The sequence below is a fragment of the Haliaeetus albicilla genome, chromosome 25, assembly GCF_947461875.1.
Source record: "Haliaeetus albicilla chromosome 25, bHalAlb1.1, whole genome shotgun sequence".
Classification (NCBI taxonomy): domain Eukaryota; kingdom Metazoa; phylum Chordata; class Aves; order Accipitriformes; family Accipitridae; genus Haliaeetus; species Haliaeetus albicilla.
In genome coordinates, this window is record NC_091507.1 from 15,849,262 (window position 1) to 15,869,538 (window position 20,277).

Genomic DNA, 20,277 nt, shown 5'->3' on the forward strand with positions numbered 1-20,277 from the left:
AAATAAAAAATAAAACAAACCGAACACAACCCCCTTCCTAAACTCTCTGCCCCAGACAGGAGAAAGGGGGCGGCTTGCCCGCACTTAAAATGGCACCTGCTTCCGCCCTCGCCTGGTAACCCCGCCCCCTAGGGCGGGGCGGCCGCAGGTACGCGCCTCCGTGTACGTGTGCGCGCGCTCCCGTGGAATGTCCCCGCGGGCGCGCGCGGCGCTGGCCAAGCCCCCCCGCGGCCACCGCCTCCTCCTCCCTCCCTCCCTCGCCCGCCCGCCCGTGACACACGCGTCAGGAGACGCAGCGCGCTGCGGGGTGCCCGCCCCGCCCCTCCCCTCCCCGAGCTCCTCCGCGCGCGCGCCGCGGCCCGGCCGGAGACACGGCGGACCCGCACCGGCTGCGGCAGCGCGATGACGGCGCGGCGGGAGGCGGCGGCGGGGGCAGCGGCGGCGGCGCCCGGCTGCCCCGGCTCCCCCTTCCCTCACGCCGGCAGCTGGGCGGCTGCCTGGCGGGGCGCGGCGCTGCGCTTCGCCCTGGCGGTGCTCCTCCACACGGCCCGGGCCGAGAAGGAAGGTGAGACCCAGATTTCCCCTCCTTTCTTGTCCCTCCCCGGCCCCCCATCCTCCTCCTCCTCCTCCGGTGGCGGTTGCGGGGCGGCTGGCGGCCGCGGCCCGCGCGCTCCCCGGCGGTGTTTGCGGCCCGGGGGGGGGCGGTGCGGACGCGTGCCGGGGGGGGGCGGCTGGTGAGGATCCTGGCCTGGCCGCCCCTTCCCCCTCGGGGGGGCCGCGGGGTCCCGCTGCCCGCCATGCGTGTGTGTGTCCGCGTGTGTCCGCGCCCCCCCACTCCGCGCCCCGGCTGCCGGGGGGGCTGTGTGTGTGTGAGGTGGCGGCGGGGGGGGTGGTCGGTGACGTTGGGGCGAACTTGGTGGGGTTTGTCCTCCCTGACAGCGGCGGGGATGGAGCTGGAGCTGCCCGTTGAAAAGGAGAGAGGGGAAAGAAAAAGGAAAAAAAAAAAAAAAAGAAAGAAAAGGCTTTCTCGTGTCGAGCTGGTTTCCCTGCGGCAGGCTTCCAGCTGGAGACCGAGCCAAGCCAAACAGACGGGCAAACCTGCCTGAGAAAGGGCGAAAATGCACGCTGGAAGTGACAGCGAGACCCCCTTTGCCTCCCCGAACTTCTGACAGGTGTCTGACGCCTTTGCGAGGTCGATGGCGTTTTCTCTAAACTTTAGGGAAAGTCAGTCGGGGACTTTTAAACTTGTAGTGTCTTTGATTTTTGGCACACTGTCTTTTCATTGTGGTTTAACAAGGGAAAAAAAAGCCCCGAGCGAAACACCTAAGCATATTCTGTAGCATTGCTGAGAACGGCTTTCAAGCATTTCCAAGGTGCAGACTCAAGGTCTACTTTAAAGTGTGGCAGTGTTAAAAAGAAGCAGATAATTGTAACATATTACAGAAGTACGTGAAACAGATTTTCTTAAGCTGACATGAGAATTTAGTTTTCAAGGAAGTTGCTGCACTGGAGGAGTATGTATCACATGAAGATTGAAATGTATCAGGCCAGATGAGGTCAAGAGGATGAAACAGAATAAGAATAAAAAAGAATAAGAAGGGTATGGAATAGGAGTTTAGCAAGGAGGCTGTAGTCATGTCTCTAGACCAGACTTGAGGGAAGAAATACGTGCATTATTAGGATGCATCAGAATAAATGTAGATATACCCTTCATTTTCTAATGAAGGACTCCATTTAAGTAATTCCTAGTAACCTGTTTGTACAAATACGATGATGTTGATATTAAGGTGATTAAAAAAAAAACAATCCATTTTGTGTCACAGCCACTCTTGTTCACTTCATTTTGTCTTTGGAGAATTTAACATTCAGAAAACAGTGTAAAGAAGATATAGTATCCCTAGAGTGATGAGAATTTCTAAGAATCAGTTCAGTCTGTCATGCGTTGAGGTACTAGAAAAGCTGAAATGCTTCAGAAATACCTATTTTTAACTCTGATTTTGATTGCATTCCTTTACAGGTAATAGCTTATATGAGTTTGAGATTTATCAGTGTTGTTGTATACTGGTATGATGGAATTGGATCATGCCCTAAAAGCTGTGACAGCTGAGGCCACGTTCATCTGTGAAGGAGATACTGTTTTTTCTCTGTGGGTTTCCTTGTCATTCCTAGATAAACAAAGGCAGGTTTAGATTCATAGAGTTTGAACAGGTATGATTGAAGTCCTTCAAGAAAATGGAATAGTTTGTACTCATACCATTTTCTTCTATAGACATAGTCTATTAAAACTTATCCCAGCAACACTCTTGTCACTTTCAAATTTTTGATTCTCATATAGAACACAGATTTTTTTTTTTTTTTCTTCAGTCTTTTCTGATTTCTGACACTCATTTTTTCTTCCCAAGTTTTCTGCTGCTTGAGTGTAGCATGAGTGGTTCATTTAAGCTCACTGATAAGTCTTGGTTTGGTGTTTTGGGGTTTTGTTTTTTTGTTTTTTTAAATTAATCTTCTATGGACTCCTTAGAAAAATTCCTTGACTATCTGCATTTGTGGATCACATGTTGAATACTGTTGTCTTGGAGTCTTCCTTTTGCTGAGTGCAATGCCTGTTTATAACCTGGATAAAAGATCAGTGGAGTTTTAAAGCAAGACAAAGTCAAAAGTGACTTGTGAGATCCAGTCCCACTGATCTTAAACTACAATCTAGGTGTCAGACTGCAAGGGGCAGTAACTGAGCATAGGAGAAGGACCAGCTTGGACAGTGGGCCTGTAGACCAAGGTAGGGGCTCAAATGAAAGAGTAGTTCAGAAGAAAGGAGGGGGGAGGGTCTTTCAGGCTCTGTCCCTCAGTGCCTTAGCTTCTACCAGGGGATGTCAGGTTAAATATAGTAAGACACAGTTTAAAAAAAAAAGTAATCTGAAAGTGAGGAAATAGCTAGGAATATCCTTTCCATCTCCCAAATGTGGACATACATGTTTCACTACAGCTGCAGGAAGGAAGCTGTGGAGAGGGAGTAGAACTGAGGTTGTGCATTCTATACTGTTTCTACGCTGCTGAGTCAAAGGTGACTGTAGTAAGACACAGTGCAGTATATATTCCAGAGAAGCTGCTACAGAAAAAAATGATAGAAGCAGGGGCTCAGATGAATGGTAGGAATGAGGGAAGAATACATAGAATATCTCAAAGCAAAAAATAAAGGTGGAGGACACTATTTTCTTCTTACCTTGTATATGCATGAGGAGAGACTGGGGAAAGATGGAGGTGATGCACAGAAGAATATGCTGCCTTCATGCTTCTGTGGAGAAGGAGCAGCAAGCAGTTCTTTATGGAGCTGTCACGAGTAGGAAGAAGATTGATGCTGGATTATTCCAGATTGACGTGACTGCTTCTAGTCCCCCATCTTAGTTAAAGAGTTTGAGGGTAAAGATGTAACATAAACAGCTTTGCCATTTGTCTAAAAGCAAAACTGAAATCCTTTGTGTATACAAGCTGTAAATCAAACTCATGGGAAACAGTGGTACCGTTCTGTGCTGGAGAAATAGAACTTGTGGACAGTATCTGGTACCTGAACAAATATGAGAGCAGAGAAAACTGCATGTGGACTAGCCAAAAAAAACTGACAACATCAATTTCAGACTAAACACTGATATGTGACTTTTTTTTTTTTTTGTCTAGCTGGGTCCTCAGTGCCCCTGTATTGCTGAGAAATGAGTCAGACCGAGAAGGTCGTACAATTTTTTGTTTGTTTTTTTCACTGAGGAAACCTGTGAACCCAAAGAATGACATGGCAGGAAAAAAATGTGCATTCAGTCTCAAAAAGCCTCTTGCCATTTAGGAGAGGCAATAATAACAAGAGTTTCTTTTACAAATACATACCGGTTTTGGGCTTTTTGTAGGCTTATCCTTTCCTAGTGTAATTATTATGTTCTGTATTGCCACATGGATTGAGGACAACTTTCGGTTTATATTTGAGCATGTGTGGTTTTTGTTTTGGGTTTTATTTGGTTTGTGGGGTTTTTTTATTTATTTTTGAGATGTTGGGTTTTTTTGCGGGATGGGGGAACGACATAAAACAGCCTTCTGGGCTTCAGGTTGAAGGAAGCCATAGTAATGCCATAAACCCTATGGTCAGTAAAATATTTTGAAGGCAAATGTCTATCATCAGTATCCTTTTTTACCTGAGAACTGTTTTGTGTTTTTTCCTTTATTTATATTAATTTATATTTATTTATATATTTAAAAAATCTTTATTTTATACAGAAGCAATTTTTTTTTAATCACTTTTTATTTGACCAGCTGACTGAAAGCCTGCTGAGACTATGTAGATAGTTCTCTTACCTACCCACCTGCTTAAAAGATCAGTGCAATTAGAGCAAGGTTGATATTTAGACTAGGTTCAGTCCCTAACTGTAGCTTTTGAAGTTACATCTTGGTGCTGGATCTGGGAAAAAAAATCTATTTAAACATCTAAGGTCAGTGAAAATGCAAAATGTTCTTGTTTTTTCTAAAGCTTGACACATTCTCTGCTAACATCCTAGAAACTTAAGATAGTTACTAAGTGTAAATGATAGGTAAAATGATCATGGAAGAGTTGAAGGGAGATGTCAGTAGAACAGTGCACTGGGATGCTGGAGTTCCATTTTTTGTTATTCTGTCTAATCTCAGGCAAGTAGCTTTTCCTTTTTGCTTTTTACCAGTATCTAAAATGGCAATCCAGGATACTTCATATGAGTATCAAAAGTAGACTAATGCTGGAAGGTGATGTGGGAGAAAGCTTATATGTTTAAAATAACATTATAAAAAAACCTCTTCACATATACTGCTTGTTTGTCATACACTTCTGTCAGAACTAATATGTAGCATGCTACCATTTATTTAATGCTAATGTTTTGACTCTGACTTAAATCAAAATGTTATCCAGAAAGAATGACCTCAGTCAAACTGAAAACACTCTAGTAGCACATCAAAGTCATGAACAGTGTGGGGAAAACACAGTGAATAGAAATTGACTGTGCTATCTCACTGTTTTTGAAACTTAAGTATGGGAGAGCTGATTAGATTTGCACTATGTCTTTGCTCTTGTGAATGATAAATATTAACCATGTGCTTGGATTGAAAGGTCTCATACTTGTCTGCAGAATCTTTGGGCTAAGTTAAATATAAGGAAAAACTGTAATGCAATGGACAGGAAGTTGAGACCCTGTGTTCTGCATGACCTTCTGTGTAATCTCAAAATGGTTGCTATTCCCTCCTCTGCATGTCTTTCTCCCTCACCAGTGTCCAGTTATATTGCGTGTGTGAGGCAGACTGAGGTACCCTCACCTCCCTCAGGTGATTGCCAGTGTTGCAGTATGGGTTACTTGAGTCATTTGGCTACATCTGCACATGTTAAAATTTCAGCTGTTTGCAGTAAAGCTTGGACATTTGCAGTGTGGTCACTTCAAGCAAGCAAAACTGGGTAGGTTTTGAAATAAAGTGATAAATGTTATGATTCTGTGGTGTGATTTACTAAGTTTATAAATATAAAGAATCTTTCAAACTGTAAGCGTGGTAAATCACCTGGGAGTTTGACAGTGAATGGTGGATGTTGTGGTTCATGCGTAACCAACAGTAAAAGTTGTGTGACTGAAGCGCAGGCTAGAACCAATTTGGTTTGTTCCTGTGTTTGTAGGTTTGCAAGAATAAAATTCAGTAAAGATCCGTTTTATTTCTCTTGCTAGTAACTGCTATCCAGTGTGGTGCCTCTGACTTTGTCAGTCTACAGCATGAACTTACCTGGGTGTAACAGGAGCTGCGAGAAGGTGCCTTTTTTCTCTGAAAGACAGCATTTGAAGTAAATCTGCACTTTTCATGGTAATAAGTGGGGGTACTCAGAACTGGACCCGCTCTGAGCAGGCAGTTGGGCTGGAGACCTCTAGGGTCATGTCCAGCCTGCGTTATCCTGTGGTTCCAAAAGGTGAGCACACTGGGTGCTTATTACAGAAGCAACTGATTCGATCCATTCACCTCTGGTAGTCACCAAATTTGAGCTTAAATGACAGTTATTTTAAAAATCCTTTTTGTTTTTTTCTGAAAATTTGTGTTAGCATTTCAGCATATTTAATTATTAATACCAAGACAGAGGATGCAGAATTTTTTCTTGCATAGGGAGCATCTCAGTGTGTTGCTGGAGTGGCCTTTATTTTGTGATTGACTTGTTTGGCATTAGTAATCTACCTTGTTAATTTGGAAATAGGAACACAGTTCAACTTAGTTTGCTCACTGTCACCCACCTTTCTAATATGGAGGAATTCTTAACAAACAGTCCAGATACAGAGGCAGTAATTCTTGCCACCATCTTCACTGTTTCCGTTTCGTAAAGCTTGTAAACTGAAAATGTAGATGCCTGATTTAGGAAACCAAAGGAACCAATGACCATGAGAGTTAAAGGGGAGGTATTTATCTTTCTAGTCATAAATACAGGCAAAGAATAATCCTGTGTCAGATAGGGGTTTGTTAGAGGCAGCTGATAAAATTTGAACATGTGCTGCAAGAGTGTTGGTTATTTCTGTTTTCTGAACTGTCTACATGGAATAATTAGTGATTTACTGACTGTAGCAAGGATGTGATGCAGCATCTGCATTTAACACTTCTAAAATCTGTTTTTAACATTTTCAGATTAGCAGGCTTGGATAACTTGTGCTCTGGAATATTAAAGGGACTAAATCAGCATTGTGTGCACTCATGCTCTCTCTCTTTTTAAAAACCTTGGATGTAATGGGGAAATAGCAAAGAGCTGAAGGATTGCAATGTAATTCCACTCTCTGAAAAGGAGAAAAGAATTGAGGAGTTTTACACTAGTTTAAGATTTTCCTGCTACACTTACCAGATCTATCCTCTCACTAAGACTGTCACAGAAGCATTTTTAATAGTTCTCCTACTGCCTGGAATGCATCATGATAGAGAACCATCCGAGAACAGCGGGAGTTTTACTGTAGATATTGAACTGGTTTTAAGGATACCTGAATGAAATTTAATGAAAGGAGGTGTACAGGAAATGAAACTATGTACTTAACAGCTCCTTCTGTCTATGTACTGTATGAAGTTACATAATGTTATTTCATAGAACTATTTAGCTGACTGTAATACAACATGCTTAGGTTTTTAAAGTTATTTGATCAGTGTATCCATTAACTATTCTTCGTAAAGCAATCTGTCCTAACAATGGCATCTTGAGGCTTATCTGAGGGTTTTTTTCAGTTGAACATCTAGATCTGTGTTGGACTGTACAGATTTGGTGTAACAGAATGAGCACAGACTATTTAAAGTTACTTAAACTTAAAAAAATCCCAAACAACCCTTGGTTATAGGTTGTTGGGTTTTTTTGTGGTTTTTTTAAAGTTATTTAAGTCAGAAAGTACAGGTGATAGTGGTGTTAAACAGGTTAAATCACAATTTGAGGGAGTGATGATAGAATAGAAGACAAAGTTGTAGACAAGCATGGTACTGATTTAAATAATTGGAAACACTTGTTTCCACTAAACCTCTTATATACCCATTGTTCATCAGCTTGACTTTCCAGATCCATAGATCTGAAGCAGAATGGGGTCCTTGTAGAGGAGGGTGGTACTGAAGAAGAAAATGGCTGAGTTCTCAAAGAGAAGGTTTTTAAAGAGGGAATTTTAGCTTTTGAAAACAGATATCCTTCTTGTTTCCCTACAGGCATATACTCTGTTGGAAACATCTCAAGGTAGTTTCCTCAATGTGAAATTTGATGGCTTCAGCATAGTTTGATGTGACTGGCTTATGAAATTTCTTTAATTTTGTAATAGATAAGCTGCAGCCTGAAAATGTCTGGCTCAGATTGAAGATGATAGAAGATACTGATATTGAGATAAAGAAATCGGCTATTTTTCATGAAATCTGCTTCCAGTAGGGGATTTTTGGGTCCCCCATTTGAGATGTTGATACAGTATGTTAAATTAATTTAAAAACTGGTTATCTGAAGCTTGTAAATAAATATAAAATCATCTAGCAATGCAGAAAAAGTCTTAATGAATCAGTGATTTACACAAAAATGCTGTACAAATATTTGCAGGTAGAATTTGTAGATAATGATAAAAACTATCCAGGCAACTAGATAAACTGCAGGGGGTTTGGGTTTGGTTTATTCCCAGCAGTGGTTCGTGCTCTACCTTGGAGGCTGGTTACAGCGACTTCCTCCTGGCTCTATTCTGGGACCTGTCCTGCTTAATATCTTTGTCACTGATCTGGAGTTGGAGTGTACCAAATCTAAGGAGCTGTCAGTATGCTCAGGGGCAAGGCTGCATTTCAGAGCGATCTAAACAGGACAGAGCAATGAGCTGACAGGACCTTCATGAAATCCAAAAAGGACAAATGGGAAGCCCTTCATATGGGACAGAATAACCACTTGCATGGGATACAAGCTGGAAATGCTATACATGAGTCAGCAACATACCCTGGCAGCATACAGGAGCACAGCCACTAGTCTGAACAAAGTGATTATTCCTGTTTACTCAGCACTTAATAGACCACACCTAAACCACTGCATCCAGTTTTGCTCTGTACTGTCCCACTGGAAGGTCGCAGAGACGGTCGGTGGACACATGACCTATGAAGAGGCTGAGGAACCCAGAGCTGCATGGAGATGAGGCTTTGGAGGGACCTCGTGGCAGCCTGCCAATATCAAAGTAGACATTATGAAGAACATGGAGTCAGACTCCTCACAGAGATGCGTGGCAGGAGCCTGAGAGACAATGGTCATAAAGTGAAACAGGGAAGGTTTGTTTTGCGCCAGGACGTGCTGGTCTGTGATGATCCAAGTAAGAAAGGCACTCAGACACTGTAAAATATTATTGAAAATGCTATTTATTAGAGCTAACACTATAAAGAGAGAATAGTATAGATAATCTTGCATCTGTTTTGATGCTGGGAACCCTGCGTTGTGCAGCATCAAACAGGCCTCCAGTCCATGTGCAACATACTGTGCAGACCCTGTCCATAGAAAGGGTTAGCCCCTGTTGGTCCTGCAAGCTATTGTTGGATTTCCTTACAAGAAAACAACTCTATTAATAATTTCTACTGTTAAGCAGAAGGGATGCTTACATGAGAACTTCTAGTTACACTTTTAGATAAAGGCAAGGCCACCCAGGTGGCATAATTGCCAGTAGCAAGTGGGAGCTGCCTGCAGGCTCCTCTGTTAACAGTGAGCCGGCTGAGCTCATCCTGCAGCCAGCGGGTATGTGCCACACAGCACCAGCCTGAAGGCCAGCCTGTACATGCTGCACAGCACGGGCATGGGCCTGTTCAGGTTAGCTCTTGCATGGATCACTAACTCCTCCACGTATCGTGGTCTGCTGGTCAGGATCACTACAGTGTTCTGGCTTGACATAATGAGACTGTATTTCACCATGAGGGCAGTCAGGCATTAAAACAGATTCCCTAGGGAGGTTGTGGAATCTCTGACCTTGGAGGTTAGCAAGGCCCAGCTAAACAAAAGCCTAAGCAACACCGTCCAAATTCAGCGTTCACCGTGTTCCAGCAGAAGGTTGAGCTAGACGACATCTTAAGGTCCGTTCCACTCTGAATTGCTCTGTCTCTGTGTTTTGGATCTCCCTCCTGATCCTAAAAACTGGGTTGGAAGTTGCAATAACTTTGTTGCAACTGATGGGAATATCCGCAAGAGGGGAGAATTCTGTGTTTCTATGTAACTCCATGGTGAAATCAGTGTTATGGTAGTAGTAATTTAGATATTATTTAGATAGAAGCGGAGTTGTAATTGTATCCGGGAAGTTTCGTGTGTTGCTACATCACTAAAGAAATGTCATAACTGAATAAAAAAAAAAGACCCTGTTGGCTGTTCCTTGTTTCTGTATTCATGAATCACATACGCTTTATTTGTCCCCTAGTTTTCATGCTTTCTCTCGAGAAATTTCTTTCAACAGGAATATTTGTATGCCATCTTTCATGCAAAGGTTAACATAGCCATTAGTTTCCACCTTTGCTAGCTGCTGGTAATATAACAATAAATTGGATTGTGGTTGACATGTTAATATACAAGATGTATTAAACTAATACTTAACAATCTGGTATATCTGAGAAAATACCGAAAGATCTCAGTATTGAATGTTGCCAAGTTTGGCTGTTCCTACTTAGTCCTTACTGGAAACTATTTTCTTCTAGGATGTTTACTTTGGTATTCTGGACACGTGTGTAACTTCAGTCTGTGGAGCCATCAATGGGCATAAATGACCATTATCTAGCAAGACCATTGTCCCCAGGCATAATGCTGCTTAATTTGGTGATAGAAAGCACAGACGCTTCTTGCCCTCTAAATTTTTGCTCCTAAATACAAGATAAGGGAGGTGTGTGGGGAACTTTTATATTATGGTATAGCTGCTTTTATATACAGCTTGTCAGTTGCCTTTCGTATAGCTTAACTAGGTCATGATCTTCCTAAACAGCTTTGGCTAAACTGTATCTTCCAAAATAATGAAAAGATGAATAAATGCCTTGTTTTGGGCGGAAACCTGGTTATGTCTGATGCTGAAGGAAAGATCATTTTCACTGACAGAGACTGAATCTTCTGCCAATTAGTACTACTGAATATCATTATCTGATGGAGAAAAGACTGAAACAAACTTCCAGTTCATCAGGGAAAATTTGATCCGAGTTCCAGTACTTGATGAGTCCCATGAATTCTTCCTTTGATTAAATTGAATTTCTCTAGGGAAAAAGGCGTTGAGAGTAAGGAACTCAGAAATGGAATAAAAAAATTCTTTATTTAGCATGATTTAATTGTGCTTTAAAAGTACCTGTATTGGGAAAAAGAAATTCTAATACTGAAGCGCCATTTAATCTAGCAAAGATGTGCATATTTAGGTTGAAACTTGGTGCTAAGCATTTCAAAGTAGAAAGGAGAAGTATTTTTGAGTGAAGATAATTGACTGTTATTGACTGTTAAGGGACCACTTAGTGATGTTGGGTATTTGCAGTCTTTAAAGTAGAACTGGGTGTTTCTTCAAAACCTATTCTGCAACTAAACCTAGGGGTTTGGAATCATTGGGTGAAATTGTGATCTGTGTTGCGCAGGGTGTAAACCTAGGCCATTGTAGCAGTTTCTGAAAGAGTCTGACCAGAAGAGAATATTTACTTCTGAGGGGGTAACTGCTTCCAAGATATTTTGGGTAGGTGAATTTCTGCGGTTAAACATACTTAAGCATTTCATTTCCATATGCCTACTTGGCACCTTTAATTTCTTATTAATGTTTTCAGATTTTTTTCCCCAAAACTGGAATTCTCCTATTTTGTTTCACTCTTCTTGCCCTATATTTTATTTTCTTTGAAAACTTGCTTCAGTTATTCTTTTCCACCCATTTTGTTTCTGGCTTTATCAGATGTTGTGGCCAGCTTTTTCCTGCTGGTCTGTGTTCCCCCATGGCAAGTCAGCAGACTGCTTTGCTGAACAATCAATAAGTAGCATTACTGCTACATCATTAACACTAGAGCTTTAACGTTAGGCTTTTCCTACCTTTTCTTGACCTTCGTCATTGTATTTATAGACTTCCTATGGTAGCTGATTAAGCATTATCTTGCTGCTCTTCTACTTGTCCTCCAGGCTTAATAGCTGTTTCCAGTGGACACTGGTGGAACAGTTGCCACACGAGCACAGCGAGGGTGGTGATACTGTGCTCCTTCTTCCCAATAATTCTCATCTCCAGTTGTAATTTAGTCTTAAACAAGTTGCAAGTGTTATGCAGCAAAATCTAAATTAATGTGCTGTCCAAGTTCCCTTGTTGTTCTATGAATTCATGCAGTTCCACCCTGATAAGTGACTAAACAAAAAACGGGGGGGGGGAGGATCAGGGCAGGGAGGAGAGCAGAACTCTTATCACCCAGTAGGCCACTGTTTATGTGTCATAACTTTGGTTAAGACCAGTGTTACAAAGCATCCTCTAGCAGGTAGCAGGTAGGAGTAGGGATTGAAAACTGAGCAGTGTCCACAGAGCATAAGCTGTAGGTTTTACCAGATTGCATTCACACTGCAGCAGGACATTTAGATGTTGGGACGTATCCGTCTGCTGCTGTCATCTTCCTGTTCGGAGCGGGGGGGGTGGTTGGAAACTCTGAAAATCCCATCCTCCTTCCTCTTTTCTATGGTGTAGAGAACAATTCTTGCTCTCTGTGTAGGTTTATTACGGTCATTAATCAGCCTGGATGTACCTTTTCAGTAGGTCTTTGCACTGTGTTGGCACAAGCCATTTTTTTAAGTGGGTTTTGTGGGTCTGTTCAGTGGCTAATTTCCTAAGAGTGCAAGTCTGGAAGGCTGATGTTAATGGTAATAGTTACAATTATTGTCAGTTAATGCATTGTTCTCCTGAGGCTGCAGAATCTATGAGCGGACTATCATTTCTTGTAGACTATGTATTAAATGTTTCTATGTGCTGAAAAGGTTAGAATTCCAGTAAGTCCATGTCATCTGCACACATCAATTTGCAGCAAGTAGTAAAACTTATTGCCACAATTAGAAGTTTATGATCTAAAATATGAGAACTGAAGTGTGTTGAAGATTTAAGAATAGTTTGGAGGGGCTGCTGCTTTCCCCCTCTCTAATTGCAGGACAGGTTATCTTGTTTTTGAGGTTAGTTCCAATTAATTTTATGTCTGTACAAGCTCAATAATGACAAATTTATAGATGTATAACCTAATTTAGCATATTGAAGTTTTAAAATATTTAAAATTGCCATCATTAGAAAGAATAAAAAGCCATAATTTGTATGGCCCAAAGCCAGAAAAAAGGATGCTATTTGCAGATGTTGGGATTCTCTTTATCTTCCTTTTAATTTTTTTCCCTCTCTTTAAATGATTTATGAGAAGATTCCATGAATATCAGAAGTATTGTTCTCTTTGGCTTAAAAATGATGGGTGGTAAAGTCTTTCTCCAGATGAGAGAATTATTTGTCCTTTTTTTTTTTTTTTTTTAATTTATTTAAAAGTAAGTGTTCTCGTTCATACAACCCTATGAAACCTTCATGAAAAAACAGAATAGGATGTTATTTCCTGAGAAGCATTTTGGAGCCAGCAATTAAATATCTTTGGAGGAACAAATGAAATTATTGAAAAGTTTAAAAGTAAAGCACCAACTTAAAACAAATGTTTTTAATACCTATTTTAAAGCATCTAGCAAATGTTAAAGTAGTATTTGGGTTTTGGTTTTTTTTTTTTAAAGTTAAGTTTTATGATATTTATTGCTGCCATCTGAAATAGACCATTTTGTTCAATGGCAGATAACTTTTTAAACTCTTACTACAAAACAAGTCAGATTAAAATAAAAATTGCTCTAGCTGAAGTGGATGAAAATGCAAATTTCTGTAAGGTGGAAATACAGGCTGGGTACCGAACAAGCATCTGAGAGTAAAGGTATTTGATTAATGTGTGATTCTTTTTTCTGTCCATCTGAAATAATCTCAAGTGATTATTTTAAAAGAATAACTAAATAAAAGCAGACTGCTAGGTGTAGTATGTGTTCCTTTCAGTGAGCTTTTTTGTTTCTAGGTATGTTTCTATAGTTTTATTGCAAGGATATATCTATTACACAACACATCCAGTCAGTGCAAACTCTGTAAAAGAAACTTTCAAGCAGTTGCACCATCTTTTGAAGCGTGAAACAAATGTCATGAGCCAGACGTGTGAACTATGTCTTCAGGACAGAGACCCGCTTTCTTCCTTTCTCAGACTAAGCGGTAGCTTCATTGTCTGTCCGGGGTCTGTGTTCTGAATCAGAATTGTGCTGTCACTTTCTGTTTTGTGGCTGGCTTTAAGAACTGAATTGATCACTGAATTCCTAAAAATCTGCATCAGCCTTAACTAAAGGGAAAAGAGATGAGTGGATGAACACAATGTGACAGCTCTCCTTACTAGGAAAGGGCCTTGCTGTGTAAAGAAGCTTGCCTTGTATCTCAAGTCAGAAATGACACACAAGTAAGTTAGCGAAAGATTATATGCAGACTTAGTTGGGTAACAGTGTATACACTCAACTTTGTGCTCTTGTGTGCAGTAAAATACAAATTATTTAACTTCCCCCCCCGTGGAATAGCGAGTTGTGCGCTCAGGGATTGCAGTGCAAATGATCTACTGTCTCTGTTTAGCTTGTATTAACTTGCGCATAGGTTGGTGCATATGAACTTATTTGAGTATGTGTTGTGTAAAGTCATAAAAATAGTTTTTTTATAATCAGAAGTAGAAAAAGAGGTTTTTAATGAAAATTCTCTCTTTGTTATTTAGCTTAATATATTGCTTTTTCATTTCACATGATGATTAAAGTGCATTATCTATGAATGTTTCTATTTCAAGCCTCTAATACGTAAACAGAAAATAAAAATTTGGCAAGCTGGCTTTTTAAGGGGTGGTAATTAGGGGTTTTAATAAAGAAAAAAGAATGAATATGTTTCTATGTAACAAGACTTCAAAGTGAGTTATTTTTGCATGTGATCTTTACTACTTTGTGTGTATTTACTGTCTTGGCTGTGGTTGCTCTTCCAAAGGTCTGTTGAAAAAATGATTAATTTCCCTTTGTTATGGACTACTGGAAAAGAAATGAGTGAATTTGCTATGTAAGTATAAGAGGATTTAGCTGGAAAGGTAGCATGGTGGCTAGTGATTTGCTCTCGGAGCCTCTTGCCTGAGATTTGCTGGCTCATAAGAGAATGATCTTTTACATTTCTAGTGAACAGTCACTTGTTGTGATGTAGGCTGAAACTCAGGCTGATAGCTACACTGACTGTCCCATCTTGGAGAACAGGCCTTTCTTTAAACAGCTTTTATTGTGTTGAACACTGAACTAGGATGTGTTTCTTGAGGCTCACCAGACTTTTCTATTCTTGAAGCCGATAAAAATGGGTGCTTGCATTACAGCATAATAGTTTTCCTTTGTCTGTGTGGTATTAAATTTTTTACAGTGTTATTTTCCTTTTGTAATAATGTTATTTTATCATTCTACATCCACCTGCCTGTATTTCACATGCTGCTCAGTTTTCCACTGTTCAGGATGATTGAAGTTGTGTGATTGCACATAAGCAGTGAATTCACAGTCAAAGCTTTAAAACCAACTCGTCCAGTTTTAGTTGTGCTGTTTAACCGGTAGTGATACAAATGCTATAATTACAATTACATAGACAGAAGCGACTGACATTTAGCACATTGTAATTGGCTCATGCGGTTATAGTTACCTTGAAGTGAGCTTAGTCATTAAGACAAAGGGTTAGAAACTGGACTTTTAAAAAACTTAGTGTAAATTAGGAGAGATTTAAATAATTGATCTGTCCCTATTTTAGTGAGTTGGGACACTATTTCCAGAACGTGGAGAAAATTCATAGACTAGATGATACTGGACTGTATAAATACAGCTTATAAGAAAATTGGTTTAGATAAGTTAAGGGAGAAAACAGTTCTTACAAGCATGTAAGAGGATATATAATGATCATTAACATAAAAATAAATGAAAGCACTGTGTTGTGGAGTAGCTGTTCCAGAACTAAGTAATATTTCAGAATAGTGGTTTTTCTAAGCATATATGCCAAATATACACTCCTATTGAAATGAAGAAATTGTCAGTGGCTAAATGAAAGAGAAAACTTGCAAAGGCACCTTAAAAAACAGATCTCAGTCAGAGTAGGCCTCATAACCTGTAAACCATGGAGAATTTTTTTTATCATTGTGCACCAAGAGTCTTGGCATATTCAGTCGTCTCACATTACATGCAAATTTATTCTGTCATGTGTAATTCAGGCATATCTAAAGACTGGTGTTAGCTAAAGTGATTTTTGATATTAAGTTCCAGTTTACTTTGGAGAAGTGTAGGACTTAGATTTTCTTCTTGTTACTTGATGCTTTATAGGTCTGTACTTTCCTGATTTTAAGCTAAAATACAAAAGGCTTGGACCAGAGACAATTAAAATAGGAATGTGTTTGAGCAAAATTTAGCTGCTAGCTATATAAACTTGTGAGAAGATGCTGCTTAAGCTTTGAGGAATTTAAGTGAATTCAGTATCTCTTTAGGCCACTGTTTTTTCCATTTTTGTTACTTTAGGTGTTTACCATCAAGCACTGTGATGTTATTGGAAAAGGCTGGGGAAAGCATTTAGAAATCTACTGGTAATAATGACTAGATAGTGTTATTACACTGTGGTTTGGGGGGCAGGGTTTATGGCTGTGGTGGTGGTTTTTGTTTTGCCATTTTTCAAAGAGTTTGTAAAAGCTTAGAAAATGCTCTCTGTAGAAAAAGGTGTTTTGGAGCAAGTGGAAGGACCTACATTCATAGTCTTTTTCTGATATCATTTATGGGCTTTTCATAGTAAAGCTGACTTAAGCAAAGAAGGTGCCTTTTAGAGGCTGTAAATTGAAAACAAATAGAAAATGAAACTTACAGTATTTTTAGTGTTTGCTGTTGCTTATGTCACTTCGGTTGACAGTGACCTTCTATCTGAAAAGAGGAAACCAGGATACGCAAGCTAGAAGCTGGAAAAATTTGACCCTGAAATCACTTAATGTCCTAGTAGTGAGAGTGACTGAAATTGTCACGGATTCTCATGAATCTGATAAATTTGCTTCTTGCGGGTGCTTGAAAGGATAAACATTTTCTGCTGAGAGGGATCTGTGCATACCACTTAGAATAAAATATTCTGCTCAGTGTAGGTGAGGAGGAACGGAGACTGATTTTTCTGGCCTTGTGATCTGTGGATATGAATCTTCATCCTTTTCCTTCTTTGGGCCATGAGCATGCTAATAACATTTAAAGTTTGACTAATAACTATTATAATCAGCCTGCAGGGCTTAAATTGCCTGTAGGGTCAGGAAGAAATTGTTTTGCTAATGTGTAATTTGGCTTCTTGGCTGCTGATTTGTGCAGTGGCAGATCATGCTGTAACAGCTGAAATGCTTCCTACCCCGAATGTTATGTAGTGCCCCTCTCATAGCAGTTGCTAGTCATGTGGCAGGGGTGACTGAAATGGCACAGTCAGCAGTTCTTCATTTGCTACAGTTTACTATTCCAGAGTATTAAGGTGTTGGCTACAGTATTAGACTGATAATGGAGCATGGTGGTATCAGCCTGGACTTTGGGAAGAAGTTTTTCCAGGATAAATTGTTAGGGGCTTTGCAGAAACAGTCATCTTCCTCTGTAGCATGGGGAATGGTTCACCTAATAAAGCATGCCCAAGTGATCTCATACTTAATTGCTTGCAGTCTTTTGGCATTGGTAATAACCTATTCTGTATTGGTGACATACATATTTTGTGTAAAAGGACAGAAAAGGCTGGTTTTGGACTTGCACTGCAGAAGTTTGTGAACTTAGCTCAGGTAGTAGAAGTGCAAATGGTGAGCAACTGCTTCTAATTCTGGAATGGGCAAACACCCAGAAGAAAGCATTCTGTCTGCTCTTTGGGCACTGTCTGTGTTTCACTTTGAAGAAGCCTTTGTCCTCGCTGTGGTTCATATTGGACAGTTTGAGAGCTGCTCTTACAGGGATTTGGGTGATTCTTTATGACTCGTCAGTGGAGCTTTTTTAAAATGTAATTGGCTTTGCTTCATTTGAATGAGGTGACTAGTTGCTTCATCCTGACTTGAGAGCCTGAGAAGTCGGTTGCAAAAACAAGCTTTAGTCTCGTGAAGGTGTAGGTATTTGCTTGTCATTTCCTTGCTTTGATGGAATAACTGATAAAGTAGAAACAAAGGCTTGAAAGTTAGTCTAAAACAAAGGAAAAGGTATAACCACAGAAACTTCATCACAGCCTCAGTTGAGATGCGACTGCTGCGAAATGGCCAGCAGCCAAGCTTTGCAGTGCGTCTGACTTCACCTGGCACTAACTGTCATTCTGCTTTCTGAAAACATTTCTTAAATGATATAATGATGAATGGCACTTCTATTTAACAGTGTCACCCGCTCAAAATGTTCTGTAACATCTGTTGCTTTGTTCATAAGTTGCAGCAGAGATGAAGTAACTGAAGAATGGCTGAGAGTGTTTGGGGTTTACAGAAGGGCCGCCTGCATTCAAGCTGTCTGAGTAGAAAGCTTTGACTAGTTTCTGTGAGCTTCTGTGTGTGTTATCCTTGTGGATATTGTTGCTACTTTCTGCTCCTTGTACCTACAGTGTATCATATTTAAAACAGGGAAAAAAGTGTTGGGAAAATACTAAGAATTTGTGAATTGATTAAATACCCTTTTAATGTTTTACTGGTTGTTGATAAATTATGAATATAAAAAGCTGTTTTCTAATGATTTTTTTTGTTTGTGCCTGATGTCACAGTCAAGTGCTGTGTATTCTTTGTTTCCCAAGCAGAAAGCTAGAAAATGAAGGAATGCCTGAAAGCCCAACCTCAGAGGTGCAATTCCTTTTGACTGTTAGGAAGGTGTGCTTGTATTGACAAATTCTTTTATTAAGTTGTGATTGTTAAACTTGCAATAAATCAAATAACATGAGAAATTGTAATTTCATTCTGGATTTCTCCCTAGCTTGAAAATTGACAATTTCCCCTCCCTATCAGCTAATCTGTAATTTGGTTTTTTTGCACAGAGGATAGGCATGATATTTCTATGAAATTGTGATTAACTGTCATACTTCGCTTTTTAAACTAATATGTCAAAGCTTCGTTTTCTTACATCTTGCACTGCAATTCACTTATAGATTTTTTTTGAGTGATTTTAAAGACAAAATTAAACAGTGACTTGAATGTCTTCCATATGTAGTGCCAGTTAAATTGATAAGAATCCACTTGTTCGTTGTTTCTAGGATTAAACTTTAAACTGATAGACGTGCTCCAGTAATTTAAATTTTAAAAGTCCGATTCTTCACAAGCTGTAGGACTTGATCTCATAACAGCTGTTTAAATGCTGTTTTGTTTTTGGTTTGCTTTTTTTTTTTAATCTTTTGCCCTATGTGCTGTATAGTTCTTCAATATAAACAATTGACCAAACCCCCAGTTCTTGGATTAACGATGACTTTTGTTTGTTTTGGAAATCATTAAGGTAATAACAATAAATACACACACAAAAAAGTATTTCTAAGATACTGCTGACATGACTGCCTAGTACCACTCATGCCACTGTTAATATTGCAGGACATGCATATTGTTTATAGTCTGAGCTCCACCTCTTCTGCTCTGTGGTGATTTTCACATTTCCACATGAGATGGGCTGCTTTTTCAGCCTGTGTTAGTAAACGTTAGAATTCTGAGGTATGGTAGCTTGGAAAGTGATTGTATAAAATTTAGTTGTTTAGGGTTTTTGTTTATTTGTTTGGGTTTTTTGCATACCAAAAGAGACTTTTGGACCTGACAGCAGCAATCTTTGTTTTATATTAAGTTTTGCTTTTGGTCATATGAAAACAAGGTTATGGAGTTTGTACCTTTTAGGAGAAGGTATCAAAATATGAGGGGGGTCAGAGATGCAGAATGGGATCTGCAAACAGTGGTATGTTAAGTAGCAGACTGAAATTTGGGTGCTGAGTGAGGTGCCACTGAAGCAGCCAGTGAGGAAATGCTTGAGACAAATATGCATCAAAAATAGTGTTTCTCTGTGTGGTAGGTGCCTTTACTCCTGTCTGATGAGAGTGCTTTTTTCTTATTTTTGGTTTCTGAAAGTAATGTCACTTTTTCTTTTAAAACATTGTAAAGCCAAGTGGCAATGTTGCTGACCTTACAATAATTGTTCATGTTAGAACACTGACCTTCAAAGTGGGAGATGAAGGTTTAAATCTCCTTTTTCTGAGTGGGATTCAAATTCCATCTTCCAGAAGCACTCACTATGCTTCTGTGTGCTGGGAAATCTTTAACTTCTTCCTGTTGAAGTTGTTCCTTTTTGTGAAAAGAGGGGTGTGTTACCACTCTCTCAACTTCATCTGGCTGAATGGTAAAGGTAGTTATGGAAAAAGGTCATAGGGTAGGGGAGGAGTTATTTATAGGTTTGGGTTTTTTTAATGCAATTTTCTGGTTCGAGGTTGTTATTGTATTTTATCCTAAAGACCTGCTTTTTTGTGTGTGTGTGAATAGTCTTTTGTGGAGTAAAATTTAGACCTCTTTGAACTTTTCTTTCCCCTTTAACTCATGTTCATTCTTGTACAGAATATTATATTTTGCAGGAAGGGCAATGGCCTTATTTCTTTGTCTTTAAAAGAAAGTAGCATTCCCTACATTTTGAGAGGAATTGAAGAACAATTGCCTGACCAAACATTTAGAGGAAGTGAGTGGAGGAGGAATGCTTAATTTGAGGATCCTGTATGTGATTGA

General features: G+C 39.8%; 1 protein-coding gene across 2 annotated transcripts in view; it reads left to right on the forward strand.

Annotated features, from left to right (window-relative positions):
* Window positions 1-340: 340 nt before the first annotated feature.
* The window catches only part of TMEM131 (transmembrane protein 131), a 100,153-nt gene continuing 80,216 nt past the window's right edge, over window positions 341-20,277 (forward strand). For both annotated transcript variants that reach the window (XM_069770008.1, XM_069770009.1), the window contains exon 1: window positions 341-565. In XM_069770008.1, coding sequence (XP_069626109.1) covers window positions 403-565 — 163 coding nt within the window. In that variant the 5' untranslated portion in view covers window positions 341-402. The remainder of the gene's footprint in view (window positions 566-20,277) is intronic.